Source organism: Ornithorhynchus anatinus, chromosome 17 (assembly GCF_004115215.2).
Source record: "Ornithorhynchus anatinus isolate Pmale09 chromosome 17, mOrnAna1.pri.v4, whole genome shotgun sequence".
NCBI classification, from domain to species: Eukaryota; Metazoa; Chordata; class Mammalia; order Monotremata; family Ornithorhynchidae; genus Ornithorhynchus; species Ornithorhynchus anatinus.
Genome location: NC_041744.1, coordinates 550,851 through 565,322, shown reverse-complemented (window position 1 = coordinate 565,322; position 14,472 = coordinate 550,851). Strand labels below are relative to the sequence as shown.

Genomic DNA, 14,472 nt, shown 5'->3' with positions numbered 1-14,472 from the left:
TCTGGGTTGAGATGGATGTCGGGAAGAAAGCTTCCAGTGGTGAAGATGATCCAGTGATGATGATGGGCCAAATGCTGTGCTGAGGGCTGGGAGAATCAGAGCAGGCATAATTTCCCCAAGGACCTCTGGATCTAAAAAATGGAGGGCGGGGATAATAATAATAATGGTATTTGTTAAGCGCTTACTATGTGTCAAGCACTGTTCTAAGTGCTGGGGTAGATACGAGCTAATCAGTTCCATATGGGGCTCACAGCCTTAATCCCCGTTTTGCAGATGAGGGAACTGAGGCACAGAGAACTGAAGTGACTTGCCCAAGGCCACCCAACAGACAAGTGGAGGAGCCGGGTTTAGAACCCAGGTCCTTCTGACTCTCATTTCCGTGCTCTAGCCACTAGGCCACGCTGCTTACCTGGGCGGTTCTCGTTGCCATTGTATAGATGAGGCCTCTGAGGCCCGGAGAGGTTCAAGGACTGGCCCCAGGTCATACAATGGGGCCAGCCCCGACCCTCTACCGGAGGGACTTGGCCTTCCAGGGGCTGCCTTAATAATAATAATCTTGGTATTTGTTAAGCGCTTACTATGTGCAGAGCACTGTTCTAAACGCTGGAGTAGATACAGGGTCATCAGGTTGTCCCACGTGAGGTTCACAGTCTTAATCCCCATTTTACAGATGAGGTAACTGAAGCACAGAGAAGTGAAGTGACTTACCCACAGTCACGCAGCTGACAAGTGGCAGAGCCGGGATTCAAACCCATGACCTCTGACTCCCAAGCCTGGACTCTTTCCACGGAGGCTTGAGGGTGGCCTAAACTTGCCCTCCTCAAAGCTGCCCCCTACCCCCCAGCATTGCTCCTCATGCCACTGGCTGACCCGTTTCAGGGTAGAGGAATGTCCATTTGACTTTAAGAGAAACAGCATGGCCTAGTGGAAAGACCATGGGCCTGTGAGACAGAAGGACCTGGGTTCTACATTTGTCTGGGGTAGGTACAGGCTACCTTGGGCAAATCAGCGTGGCATACTGGATAGAGCACGGCCCTGGAAGTAGGAAAGTCATGGGTTCTAATCCCGACTCTGCCACTTGGCAACCATGTGACCTTGGGCAAGTCACTTCGCTTCTCTCTGGGCCTCAGTTCCCTCTTCTGTAAAATGGGGATTGAGACTGTGGGCCTGTTTGTGGGCCAGGGACTGTGTCCAACCTGATGTGCTTGTATCCACCCCAGTGCTGAGTACAGTGCCTGGCATATGGTAAGTGCTTAACAAATACTAAAGTTAAAAAAATAAAAATAAAAAGTCAGTTCACTTCTGTGGTCCTCTGTTTCCTCGTCTGTAAAATGGAGATGAAGAACGGGAGCCCTGTGTGGGACATGGACAGTGTGCGACCCGATTATCTTGTGTCTGTCCCAGCACCTGGTACAGTGCCTGACACATAGTAAGCGCTTAAAAAAAATCACAATTATTATTATCATTATTATGTAAGGGATGTGAGGGCGGGGACTGTATTTTCGTCTTTTGGATGCTTCCAGCACAGTGCTCTGCACACGGTCGGCTCTCAGAGCAGCACCGTGCACACAGTAGGTGCCCAGTGCCCTAGCCTGGGTGCGGTACTCTTCTTGCTGTAAGCCCCAAAGTTGGGCAACTGGTGGTGGCGTTGGCAGCGACGGTGGGCATGGGCATCTGCCCGACACCCCTGGCGCTTGGACCGTGGACGTGGCGACGGGGGTCTCTGGTGGGAGGGAGTCTGCCGGTCCCCTCCGGCCCCAGCCTTCTGTGGAGCGGCAGCTCCCCGGGGATTCAACTGGACTCATCCTCGGGGACTCCGGGACCCAGACTCGTGGCCGGCTGTGGGGCTCAGTTACCAGTGCCTGACCAGGGACCTGACCAAGGACCTGGGTAGGGCGGGGCCTGGGCTATCAGCAGAGGTGGGCTTGGGGAGGGGGACCTGCGAGGGGCTCGGGCATCTTTGGGCCCGGCACAGCCAGGCCAAGTGATGACTGGTCATCTTTGGGTGGGGCTTAGCAGGGCCTGGGCTGGGCTTGGTCATCTTAGGGTGGGGCTTAGAGCCTGGGCGGGGCTATGGTCATCTTAGAGAAGTAGCATGGCGTAGCGGATACAGCCTGGACCTGGAAGTCAGAAGGTCGTGGTTTCTAATCCCCGATCCGCTACTTGTCTGCTGTGTGACCTTGATCAAGCCACTCTACTTCTCCGTGCCTCAGTTCCCTCAGCTGAAAATGGGGATTGAGGCTGTGAGCCCCACGTGGGACAGGGACTGTGTCCAACCCGATTTGCTCGTATCCACCCCAGCGCTTAGTCCAGTGTCTGGCACAAATTAAGCGCTTAACAAATACCATAATAATAATAAATATTATTATTATTTGGGCGGGGCTTAGAGCCTGGGCTGGTCTTGATCATTTTGGGGGGGCCTTGGACAGGGCTTTGCCAAGCGAAGCGAGAGAGGGTCAGATTAACCTGGATGTTGGTCACCAGGTGAAGCCCCAGCTGTTTCGGTGGCCGTCGCCGAGCGGGAGGACTCCCTAACCTGGGCCGCCGGCCAGTCAGACGAGCTGCCCCTTTCCCCGCGACCCCCGCACCCTGACCTGCCAGCCTCCCCCCCCACCTCCTACCCCCACCCCCAACCCCTCCCTCAGCGCTTTAGGATTAACGGGGCTTTTCAAGAAGGGATCTTGTCAGGGATTTTCCGGGCTCAGCACAGATTAGGTTGATGGAGGAAGGAGAGATATTTGCCTGTCAAGTGGTGGTTGTCTGTCAAAACAGATTTTCACCGGGGTGGCCGTGGTGGTTGAACCGTTGCTTTCTCTGAGCGGTGTCCGGCGGCTGCCTCGAAACTCCCTCCCCTCCTCCTTTTCTTCCACCCCTCCTCCTTTCTTCCTCCTCTCTCTTCCTTCTCCTTCCTCCCCTCTCCTCCTCTTTACTCCTCCCTCCTTTTCCTTTTTCCTTTCTTCTCCCTCTTCCCTTCCTCCTCCTTCATCCCTTCTCCCCCCTCCTTCCTCCTCTCTATTCGGAGGACTTCTCCTCCCCTCTCCTCCCTCCCTTCTCTTCTTTACTCCTCCCTTCTCCCTCTTCCCTTTCTCCTCCTTCCTCCCCTCTCCTTCTTTTTACTCCTCCCTCCTTTTCCTTTCTCCTTCCTTCTCCCTCTTCCCTTCCTCCTCCTTTTTCCCCCTTTCCTCCTGCCTCCTCCCTCCTTCCTCTTCTCTATTCCTCCCCTCCCGCCCTCCCTTTCTTTCCTTCCTCCTCCTCCCTCCTTCCTCCTCTTTACTCCGCCCCCTTCTCTGTCGTTCTTTCCCTGCGAGGGGTGGTGGGTGTCTCACACCTCTCCACCCATCCCTCTCTGCCTTTGTCTCCCTAGCTCCATATATCGTTTGTCACCTTAACCATCTCTTATTGCTCCCTGCTTCATTATACAACTCTTATCTCTGTAGTCACCCGGGGTCCTGATTGCCTCTCTGAGCCACCCCCCCTCCCCAGCCCCCTCCCCAGGAGTTCTTCCGTGGCCTCAGGCTGCTCTGAGCCACAGGATCGGAGACTGCAGTTCTCTCTGGCTGCTGTGATAGCTGCTTCAAGGATGGCCCTCTGCCCACCCCCCTCCTCAAGGCCACCCAGATGCAGGCCCTGCTGCCCTCAGATAAGCCGAGGGACCACCCCTTGCCCCCTCCAGGGACCGCTACCCCCCCCCCCCAAGGATGGCTCCCTCATTGCTCCCTACTTCTCCCGGATAAAGGAGACCCAGGACTCTTGTGCTCACAGCGTTGGGGGCTAGGGAGCCTTTACCCTGGGTGATGGGGAGGTCACCCTCGCAGGACAGGGGCAGTTAGTTTCCATTGCTCATGGGACCGGATTTCACCTCTGCTGGATGTCAGGAGACCTGGTGCTGATGCTGGTGGCCACTAAGGGCCCACAGTCATGGGGACGGGCCTGGGGTGGAGGCTAGGTTGCTGCGGCCAGAACTGTCAGCACTATCACGGTCACCATCACGGTCACCGTCACCACCACCGTCCCCGCACGCTCACCGTCAGTCACCATCGCTGTCACCATCACAGTCACTATTAGCACCATCACTGTCACCATTGCAGGCACCATCGCCGTCACTGTCACCATCATCTTCCCCAACTGTCAGCACTCCCGTCGCTCACACACTCACTGTCGCAGTCACCATCACGGTCACCGTCACCATTTCAGTCACCATCACCATCCTAGTGACCGTCACCGTCACTACACACTCATCGTAGCGGTCATCAACATGGTCACTTTGACCATAACCATCACTCCCACACTCATCATCTTAGTCATTTGTCACTGTGTCACCATCACAGTCACCGTAACCATCAGCACCAGTCACCACAACTCACTGTCACTGTCATCATCACCATTTCGGTCACCATAACCATCAGCCCCACGTCACTGCACACTCACCATCGTGGTCACCGTCACCCTCAACACCACCATCACACCCGCACGCATCATCACCAACACATTCGCCCTCCCTATCAGCACCACTGTTACACCTACACTCCCCATCACTGTCACCAGAAGAGTCACTGTCACAATCACCGCCATCACGACCTCCCACGCTCCCCTGCCCCTACCGGGCAGAGAGGTGAGGGTGAGGGGTGTCATTTTCCTGTTGGGTAAATTGAGGCCAGCGACAGGCCTATCCAGACCCAAGTCAGGTTTCAAAACCACAATGACCGAGAAATTATGACATTGGATGCCTCTCCAAATGGCAGCCCCTCTCTGCAGGCTGCAAGGCAGAACTCGTTTGGGGGCCTGGTGGGTTTGGGGCTGCTGCCCGAGGAGGTCCTCCCTCCGGTCTCCCCGAATCCGGCCCAGTGCCAGGGAGTCCGGGGAAGCTCCCGGCCACTAGCCAGCCGGGCCCTCTCCCACCCTGTTCCTTCCCAGGCCAGACCCTCACCAAGAGAAAGGGTTAATAGCATGCTTATGTTGCAGTGCATTAAAAACTCTAATTAAAACAGCATTACACTCCCATCCGCCAATCTCCAGTAATCTTCTTTAATTGCAGTAATTAAACTCTATTTACATGTTCAGAATACTTGTAATTTATCAAATTGCACTCTCTGCTCTACATTTAATCAAACAAGCAGTTCCAGTATATTTAGTGTGGAAAGAAATAATTTCAATGTTTTGATTGCCGGAGCAGATTCGCCTGAAAGTGTACCCCTCTCTTGGAAGGGGGTTGTGGGAATTGTCATCTGACTGCTTAATTGCTAGCTTGAAGCCCCCCGCCCCTCCTCGGCCCCCCGCTGCCCACCCCCGAATCGGTCTGGTTCCGAGAGAGTGGGGGACGCCCGGGTCACAGGAGGAGTTGCGGCAACCGGCGGGAGGGAGGAGGTGGGAAAGAACGGGAAAGGAATTGTTCGTCCCAAGCTCTGGATGCGAGTTGAACCCGCTGGGGACCAGGGTACGGCTGACAAACTCCTGCCGCCTGGATCTCGAGTCGTCCATTAGTCGTGGTATTTATTGAGCGCTTACTGTATATAGAACATGATACTAAGCGTTTGGGAGAGTCCAGTACCACAGAGTTGGTGGACACGTTCCCTGCCTCCCAGGAGCTCACAGTCTAAAGGGACTTCAGCCCCTTCTTCAGCTCATCCCAGCAGAGTCATGATGGTGCCTAGGTCAGTATTCACCGCACGCTCACTGTGCTAGATTCATAACCTTATACTCTGCGGCTTCCCCTGTGTGTGATTTATTTTAATGTTTATCTTCCCCTGTAGACTGTCAGGTCCTTGAGTATCACGTGTTCCACTGTACTGGACTCTCCCAGAGCTTAGAACAGTGCTCTGCACACAATAATTACTCAATAGATGCCTTTGATTGACTGGCTGATAGACCCCTCCTCCCTCCGCAACTGTGGTGACCGTGCCCACCCACGGTCCCTCCGGCTGCCACAGTCTGGGGTCCATCTCTCCACTGTCCATCGGGAGCCCCGGCGCTGAGCTGGCCTGAGTCAGCCGTGAAAATAGATTCATGTGGCACCACAGGCATTGGGCGGTCGGTGTTGGTCTCTACAGTTCACAGGCCTACGTACATCAATGTACACATATGTACAAGCACCCTCACATGCACACACACACACACCTACAGTCATGCATGCATGTGAGCACTGGCTCAAATGCATGTGCACACGGGTTCATATGGATGTGAGCAGTGGCGTGCACATGTACATCCCCGTGCACCCACCTATACGCGCATGTGCTCCCTTCCCGGCCGAGCGGGGGCGGGAAGGGGAGTGGGGGGGAGTTGGGAACTGGGGAGCCTGGGTTCCTGTCTCGGAGCGAGGGGGATGGATTTTCCTGGTTCAAGGCATCGAGCTGCCAACCTGGCCACACACAGATGCCCTGTGTCTCTGGCGTTCGGGGAACTTGGCAAGGGGTCAGGGTTTCTGCTGAGCTACACCAGCAGCAGCTGCCCCTTTTCTCCTCACCTTCCCTCCCAACCCCGAAGCCCCGGCCCCCAGCCCGGCCTGACCCAAGCCCAGCTCCAGCTCGGCAGGAGGAATCTGATGTGAGGTTGTGAGGTTGTCAGCGCTGCGACTCTTCTCTCTTCTTTTCCCTCTTTGTCTCCCCCTGCGCTGCTCTGTCTCCTCCGCCGCCACCGCCTCCCCTTCCCTCTACCCCTCCTCCACCGTTCCCGCTCCCCCTCTCCCTCCCTCCCTGCTCCGCCCCCAGAGCCCCCCGGCCAAGACGCCTCATTGGCTTTCGCTATTAACTTTTGTGCCGAAAGCCCGGATCAGAGCCGCTGTGACCAATCGATTCCGCCTGCTCCTCTGGGAAGACCCCACCACCACCACGCCCTCACCCCCCCACACCCCCCCCCCCACTTCCCCAGGCTCCAATCGCCTCCCTGCCATCTTTCCAGACCCCTGGCGGGCCCGGGGACAGCCAGCGACCCGGCTCCATCTGCCTCTGCCCTCACTGCCTGGCTTCTGTCGCAAGACTGAGCATCTGGGAGTAGGCTGGCGCCGGTAGATGGTGATTATGGTATTTGTTAAGTGCCTACTATGTGCCAGGCACTGCACTAAGCGCTGGACCCCCCTCCCTCCCTGGCCCAGCCTCACCGGGGGTTCTGCCACACAGTCCCTAACAGTGGGGAGACGCTGCCACCCGGGGAATGGGCAGGACAGCCGACCGACCCCCAATTTCCCCTCCCCCTCCTTCCCATCCCCTTCACCTGCTGTGCACGTGCAGGGCTCTGGACTGGGCACCGGCTGGGTACAGAGCGCTGCATTAGCTACCTACCTCCTGGGTTCAGGGTGCGGCATTGGGGGCCAGCTGGGTACAGGGCACGGGTCTGGGTGCTGGGCACTGGTTTTTGATTTTTATTTTCCCAAGAGTCCCCAGGCCCGGGGCACTGCATGATCTCCAGGCCGTAGAGGGGGTTGAGCGCGTCCCGATGTCCGCCTGGGGAGGGGGCAGCCGGTGCGTTTGGGAGTTGCATGATTTCAAGCCGCCATGCTGGCGGGCAGAGGACCAGCAAGCTCTGGCAGTCTCCGGGGATCCTAGTCGGCCTCAGAGCCATCCGCCAAAACGTGCCGCCGACACCGCGGGCCCAGAGTCCTGCCCAGTTCGGAGGGTGCCCCTTCTCAGAAGCAGTTCCATCTGGGCCGTGGAGAAGAGGACAGGTTGGGACAGCAGGGAGGTCTGTCCTGGGGGTGCGTCTTAGACGGTGGTGCCATCCCGTAGGGCAGCACGTTTGCTCTCTGCAGGGGCTCCACAGTCTGTCTGTAGTGCACGTGTGGACATGTAGATGTGTGTGCATGTGTGTGAACATGTGCCTTCTGCACACTCCAGAGCTCTGGCGTGCTCTAGCGTGCACCCGTGTCCTCCTGCCAGCCGGGCTCAGGACGGGGGCACACCTAGGTCCCGGTGCTGGGCGTGAGCAGGAGGAGCCGCAGCCTCCAGGTCAGGGCGTCCTCAGAAGACATGCTGTCCCCAAGTAGCTGCACCCCTCACCCCTCGTCCCCACTGACCCTAGGGAGGCTTGGACCGGTTAGGGGGGGAGAGGTCCACGGTGGGACTCGTCCCTGTGTTAAGCACAGACCCGGCACGGGACCCCCGGGGAGGGTCCGGCCAAACACCACTGCCGTTCCTCCCCAGCCGTCCACTCACTCCCTCGTTCATTCACGTGGAGCAGCTGCTACAGTCAAATGCCTGCTATGTGCATAGCAGAGTAATAATGACAATAATCACGGGGCTCTCTGTTAAGCACTTACTATGTGCCAAGCACTGTACCAGGCGCGGGGGTAGATACAAGTCGATCGGGTTGGACACAGTCCCTGTCCCATGTGGGACTTACAACCTCGATCCCCATTTTACAGATGAGGTAACTGAGGCACCAAGAAAGTGAAATGGCTTGCCCAAGGTCACAGAGCAGACACGTGGTGGAGCCAGGTTTAGAACCCAGATCCTTCTGACTCTCAGGACCTATCCGCTATTTCTCCTGGCAGGAATTGTGCCTACTAACTTTCCTGTATTGTTCTTTTCCAAGCACTTGGGACAGTGCTCTGCACATAGTAAATGCTCAATAAATACCTTTGGTTGATTGATTGCAGAGTGCTGTAGTGAATACCTGCTGCGTACAGAGCACTGTCCTGGGCATGTACTATGTGCAGAGTGCAGTATGGGGCGTCTGCCACATGCAGAACACTGTACCGGCCACCTGCTGCGGGCAGGGTGAGTGGCAATGGGAGCTGTGTCCACACAGTGGGACTGGAAAACAGATTTGAGGCTGTTCCACAGTATGTTGAAGCATCTTGGCTCTGGTGAGGTAGGAGCTTGGCAGCAGCAGCAGGTCTTATTCTCCAGCAGCATGGCCTACTGAATAGAGCCCGGGCCTGGGAATCAGAAAGACCAGAGTTCGAATCTCAGCTCCGCCACTCATCTATCTGCGGCTGGGTGATCTGGGGCAGGTCACTTCACTTCTCTGGGCTTCAGTTATCTCACCTGCAAAACAGGAATTAAGACTGTGAGCCCCATGGGGGACAGGGACTGTGTCCAGCCTGATTATCTTCTATCTACCCTAGCGCTTAGAACACTGCTTGACATATAGTAAGCGCTTAACGAATACCATCATCATCCTCATCATCATCATCGTGTTCCAGCAGGACGGACCTCCCCCAAGCCCCTGACAGGGCTGACCCCCACTCGGCCCCCCCGGCAGGACCTACCCCCTCTGAGTCCCTGGCAGGGCCGATCCTCCGAACTCTTGGTAGGGCCGACTCGCCCCACCCCCCAACCCGGGCAGGACTGACCCCTCTGAACCCATGGCAAGACCAATCACCCCACTCAAGCCCCTGGCAGGGCTGGCTCCCCCAACAGGACCAACCCCCCGGCCCCCTTCCCGGGGTTCCCTGCAGAGCCGACCCCCCTCGTTGGAGCCCCCGTCAGGACCGACCCCCAAAACCCCAGCAGAATGGATTGCGGCAGCCGTACCGGGGCCACCGGGGAGACGGCCTCCACGGTGGCAATCGTGGCTTCATTTGCCAACGCATTTCCAATGATTAAAACGTCATTAGGCTTCCAAAGCCAGCGCCGCTTCTCCCCCGCCCACACTCCCACCTGATGGGAATCCTCCCCGCGCCAGGCGGGCGGCCGTCTGCCCCGCGCCAGATGGTAGCCCGGGCACCGGCACAGGAAGCTGTTCTGCGGCATGGCCCATGGCCTCTCCCAATCGTCGGCCGCTCCGCCCCCGACCGCCGCCGGCCGGCAGCTTGCCAAGCCGGGCGGCCGGCTCCCGGGCCCGGAGCCCGCGCGTGGTGGTCCCTGGCACAGTCTTGCCACCCTCCCTGCCTGAGCCTCCTCCTGGCCTTCCTCCCCATCTCTGCCTCGCCAGCCCTGTCCCCTTCAGCCTGCCCCTCTCAGCCTGCCTCCTCCAGCCCTGCCCCCACCCCCCAGGCCCGGCACAGTCCGCCCCCACCCTGCAGTATTCCCAGCGTGCCTCCTTTCACAGCTGCTCCCATTTGATCTTTTATTATTATTATTAGTGGTAGTAATAATGATAATAATCGTATTTGTTAAGCATTTACTATGTGCCAGGCACCATACCACGCGCTGGGATAGATACAAGGTTGTCAGGTTGGACACAGTGCCTGTCCTACATCAGGCTCACAGCCTTCATCCCCATTTTCAGATGTGGGAACTGAGGCCCAGAGAAGTGAAGCGACTTGCCCAAGGTCACCCAACAGACAAGTGGAGACAGGATTAGAACCCAGGTCCCTCTGACTCCCAGTAGGGACTGTGGGTCCTTGCTCTATCCAGTAGGCCAAACTGCTTCTCACTTGTCTGCTGCGAGACCTTGGACAAGTCACTTTACTTCTCTGGGCTTCATTTATGTGATCTGTAAAATGGGGATTTAAGACTTTGAGCACCACGTGGGCCGTGGTCTGTGTCCAACGTAATTACCTCGCATCTACCCCTGGGCTTAGAACAGCGCTTGTCATAGTAAATGCTTACCATAATAATAACAATAAGGACTGTCCTGGCAGCGTCATTTCATTCCCATCTCCCCACGTCCCCCATCTTACCCCATATTCCTCGTGTTCCCCCATGTCCTCCTTTCCCCCCACCCCACCCCATGCTGACTTTCCCTCTCCTTTCCCTTTCAGTGCGACAGCGACAGCGACCAGGAGGAGAAGGTGAGACCGCAGCCAAGCGCACCACACCCACGCTGGGCACAGCACATCCACCTTCACACACAGCCCATATACACAGACACAATCACACGCCTACATACTATATATGTTCACCCTAGACACCCAGGTACACACCCACAAGTGCACATGGTGGCCTGAGGTTTTGCCCCCCTCTCAGCTGGGCACGGATGGAGATGGGCGGGCGGGGGTGGAAAACAGGCAGAAGAGGGCACATACCTTGCACTGGCTGGATGTGAGCGTGTGGACCTGACTGGGCTGACCACCCGCTCCTCCTGTCTCAGGTAGCTGGCCGGGACCTTGCAGGTTGGGCAGGGGCACCTAGTCCCCAGAAGGTTCATGTTCTGGGGGGGACAACCTGGTGTTGGAGGAGTTTGTATCATATGTTGTTGTTGCGCAGCCCCGGGACCACCAGGCCGTGTCCGGGGCCCTCGCCGAGCAGCCACGGGTGGGGAGGGAAGGGGCCGACGGCGTGAGATGGTCCATCCCGCTGTCAGCTCGTCGCCTGCTGTCTGCTCGTCACCCCCCCCGCCCCCACACTCACACTGCCCACTGGCATCCTCGAGGGAGGTGACAACAGTGTGGAGGCGATTTTCCCAGTGATTTTCCCCGCACTTAGTATAGTGCCTGGCACATAGTAAGAGCCTAACAGCATAATTATTTTCCCGCTCACTGCGGTCATTTATCCCGGCTGTCAGCCCACGCCGTGGGAGAGCACCCCGTCTCCATCCTCCTCTGGGGGTGGCCGCAGCGGTGTCCTCTGAAACCGAGGATGGCATGACCCCTCCCCGCCTCATCCTGCACTCCATCCTGGGCTCGGTCTTGTGCTCAGTTCTGCATATTGAGCCATGCTTGGTCTGTATTCTGGCCTGTTTGTTCAGTCTGTAATCCATCACGTGCTCAGTTCTGTGCTCAGTACCATGCTCCGTTCTGTGCTCCATCCTGTCCTCGGTCGGGCTTAATCATGTACTCCGGGCTCTGCTCCATGCTGTGCTCCGTTTGGCATTCTGGCCTGGGCTCAAACTGTGTTCTGGCCTGGGCTCAGGCCGTGATCTGTCTGGCTCTCTAACTGGGGCTTAGTTTTATATTTTCTTCGGTGCTCCATCCTGCGCTCAGTTCTCTTCTCTGACCTGTGCTCGGTCCCACGCTCCAGTCTGTCCTCGGTTCTGCTCTCTCGCCTGTGGTCGGTCTCTATTCCATCGTGTGGTCGCTCTGGGATCCTGTCTGTACTATGGCCTATGGTCCGTCATGGGTGGGATGGGGTTAGGGTGAAATTAAGGTTAGCATGAGGTTGGGGTCAGGGAAGGTCAGGGAAACAGCATGGCCTAGCGGACTGAGCATAGTCTGGGAATCAGAGGACCTGGGTTCTAATCCCGGCTCTGCCACGTGCGTGCTGTGTGACCTCGGACAAGTCACTTAACTTCCTGGGCTTCAGTTTCCTCAACTGTAAAATGGGAATTCAATACATGTTCTCCATGCCACTTGGACTGTGAGCCCCATGTGGGACAGGGACTGTGTCAGACCTGATGATCTTGTCTCTACCCCAGAGCTTAGAACAGTGTTTGACACATAGTGCTTAACAAATGCCATTAAAAAAAAAATGGGGGTGGTGGTGGAACGTCACATCTGGTCCTGGGTGAACTGTGGGGTAGGGCCCACCCCCACCCTGCAGGAGCTGAGTCCCCAGAGATGTCTACCGAGCCCTGCTGTGTTAGAGTACTTGGCACAGGATGTGCTGCAGTGGGTGCCTGGTGTGGGGTGTCCAGGGTAGGGTGTCCAGCACAGGGCATCTGGTGCAGGGCAAAACTGTCCACAGCTACTGCAGCGTGGCGCAGTGGAAAGAGCATGGGCTTTGGAGTCAGGGCTCATGAGTTTGAATCCCAGCTCTGCCACTTGTCAGCTGTGTGACTGTGGGCGAGTCACTTAACTTCTCCGTGCCTCAGTTCCCTCATCTGTAAAATGGGGATGAAGACTGTGAGCCCCACGTGGGACAACCTGATTCCCCTGTGTTTACCCCAGCGCTTAGAACAGTGCTCTGCACATAGTAAGCGCTTAACAAATACCAACATTATTATTATTATTATTACTGCTGGCTCAGTGGGTGCCCAGCATTGCTGCCCAGAGGCTCCTGGCCATGCTGTCAAGTGGAGCTGGACACCGGGCCACAGGAAGGCCGTAGGATCCATCGAGGCCAGGAAGAGGGGGAGGGCTCGTCAGGGCCAGCGGAACAGAGGCTGGGGGTCTGAGGGCCGATGTGACAGGGTCCTGGCCTGCCGCCACCCTCATTCGGAGTGAAGGACTACAAGGTCCTGAGGGAAGCCCGGTCACTTGGCCCTGAGAACCCCTAAAACCTGTTTCCTAAGCCCTTGATTGTTCCATGATCGCTCCCTGGTGATTTATTATCTAGGGACAAAGCAGTGGTCGTCCCTGTGGTCCCAGCCTCCCGCCACGCCCCACCCTGGGCCCCCCCACCCCGGGCCCCCCCACCCCATGCTGTCACAAAGCGCCAAGACCTCTCCGGGGAAATTAAGTCGAATTTAGAGCACGGGGCCTGGGGCTCTCGGGAAAAGGAGCTTCCTAATAAGATCTCGGCACAAGGATATTTATGAAGGTAGAGCCCTGGGTGGGGGTGGGGACTGCTGGGGCGGGGACGGGCAGGGCCAGAGTTTGATGGGCCACGCCTGCCCTGGGACCCCCACCCCATGTCCTGTCTTTCCCTTTCTGTCTTTTGAGAGCGTAGGAGCCCATGGATGCTCAGGCAAGGGTGTGGTTTGCTCATTCATTCATTCTTTCATTCGATTGCTTTTACTGAACACTTACTGTGTGTAGAGCACTGTACTAAGCGCTTGGGAGAGTACAATACAACAATAAACAGTCACATTCCCTGCCCACAATGAGCTTACAGTCTAGAGGAGGTGAGACAGACATTAATATAAATAGATAAATTGCAGATATGGACACAAGTGCTGAGGGGCTGGTTGGAGGGAAGAGCAAAAGGAGCAAGTCAGGGCAATGTAGAAGGGAGTGGGGGAAGAGGAAAAGTGGGGCTTAGTCTGGGAAGGCCTCTTGGAGGAGATGTACCTTCAATAAGTCTTTCAAGGTGGGGAGAGTAATTGTCTGTCGGATTTGAGGAGGGAGGGAGGCCCAGGCCAGAGGCAGGAGAGGGTTAGGAATCGGCAAGACCTGTGAGATGGAGGCATAGTGAGAAGGTTAGCACTAGAGGAGTGAAATATGCAGGCTGGGTTATAGGAGAGAAGCGGGGTGAGGTAGGAGGGGGCAAGGTGCTCTACCGCTTTAAAGCCAATCGTGAGGAGTTTTTGTATGATGTGGAGGTGGATGGGCAACCCCTGGAGTTTTTTGAGGAGTGGGGTGATATGTCCTGAGCATTTTTGTAGAAAAATGATCCGGGTAGCAGAGTGAAGTCTGGACTGAAGTGGCGAGAGATAGGAGGCTGGGAGGTCAGCAAGAAGTCTGATGCAGTAATGCAGGTGGGATAGGATGAGTGATTGTATTCACATAGTAGCAGTTTGGAAGGAGAGGAAAGGGCGGATTTTAGCTATGTTGGGAAGGTGGGCCCGACAGGATTTAGTGATGGATTGAATATGTGGGTAGAATGAGAGAGAGGAGTCAAGGAGAACGCCAAGGTTATGGGCTTGTGAGACGGCATGTGGTTGTGTGACCCCTGACCTCTGAGCGTCAAGGGCTCAGACCGTGCCAGGCTGAAGGTGCGGGGACCCAGGTGCGGGACCCTGTGACCACAGACCCAGGAGCCACCGTGGAGGTGAGAA

At 56.7% G+C, this 14,472-nt stretch overlaps 1 protein-coding gene across 1 annotated transcript in view; it reads left to right on the top strand.

The window, feature by feature from the left end:
- The window catches only part of AUTS2 (activator of transcription and developmental regulator AUTS2), a 153,603-nt gene that overhangs the window by 76,966 nt on the left and 62,165 nt on the right, over nt 1-14,472 (top strand). The window contains exon 8 of the mRNA XM_029082460.1: nt 10,640-10,669. Within this exon, the coding sequence (XP_028938293.1) occupies nt 10,640-10,669 (30 nt within the window). The remainder of the gene's footprint in view (nt 1-10,639; nt 10,670-14,472) is intronic.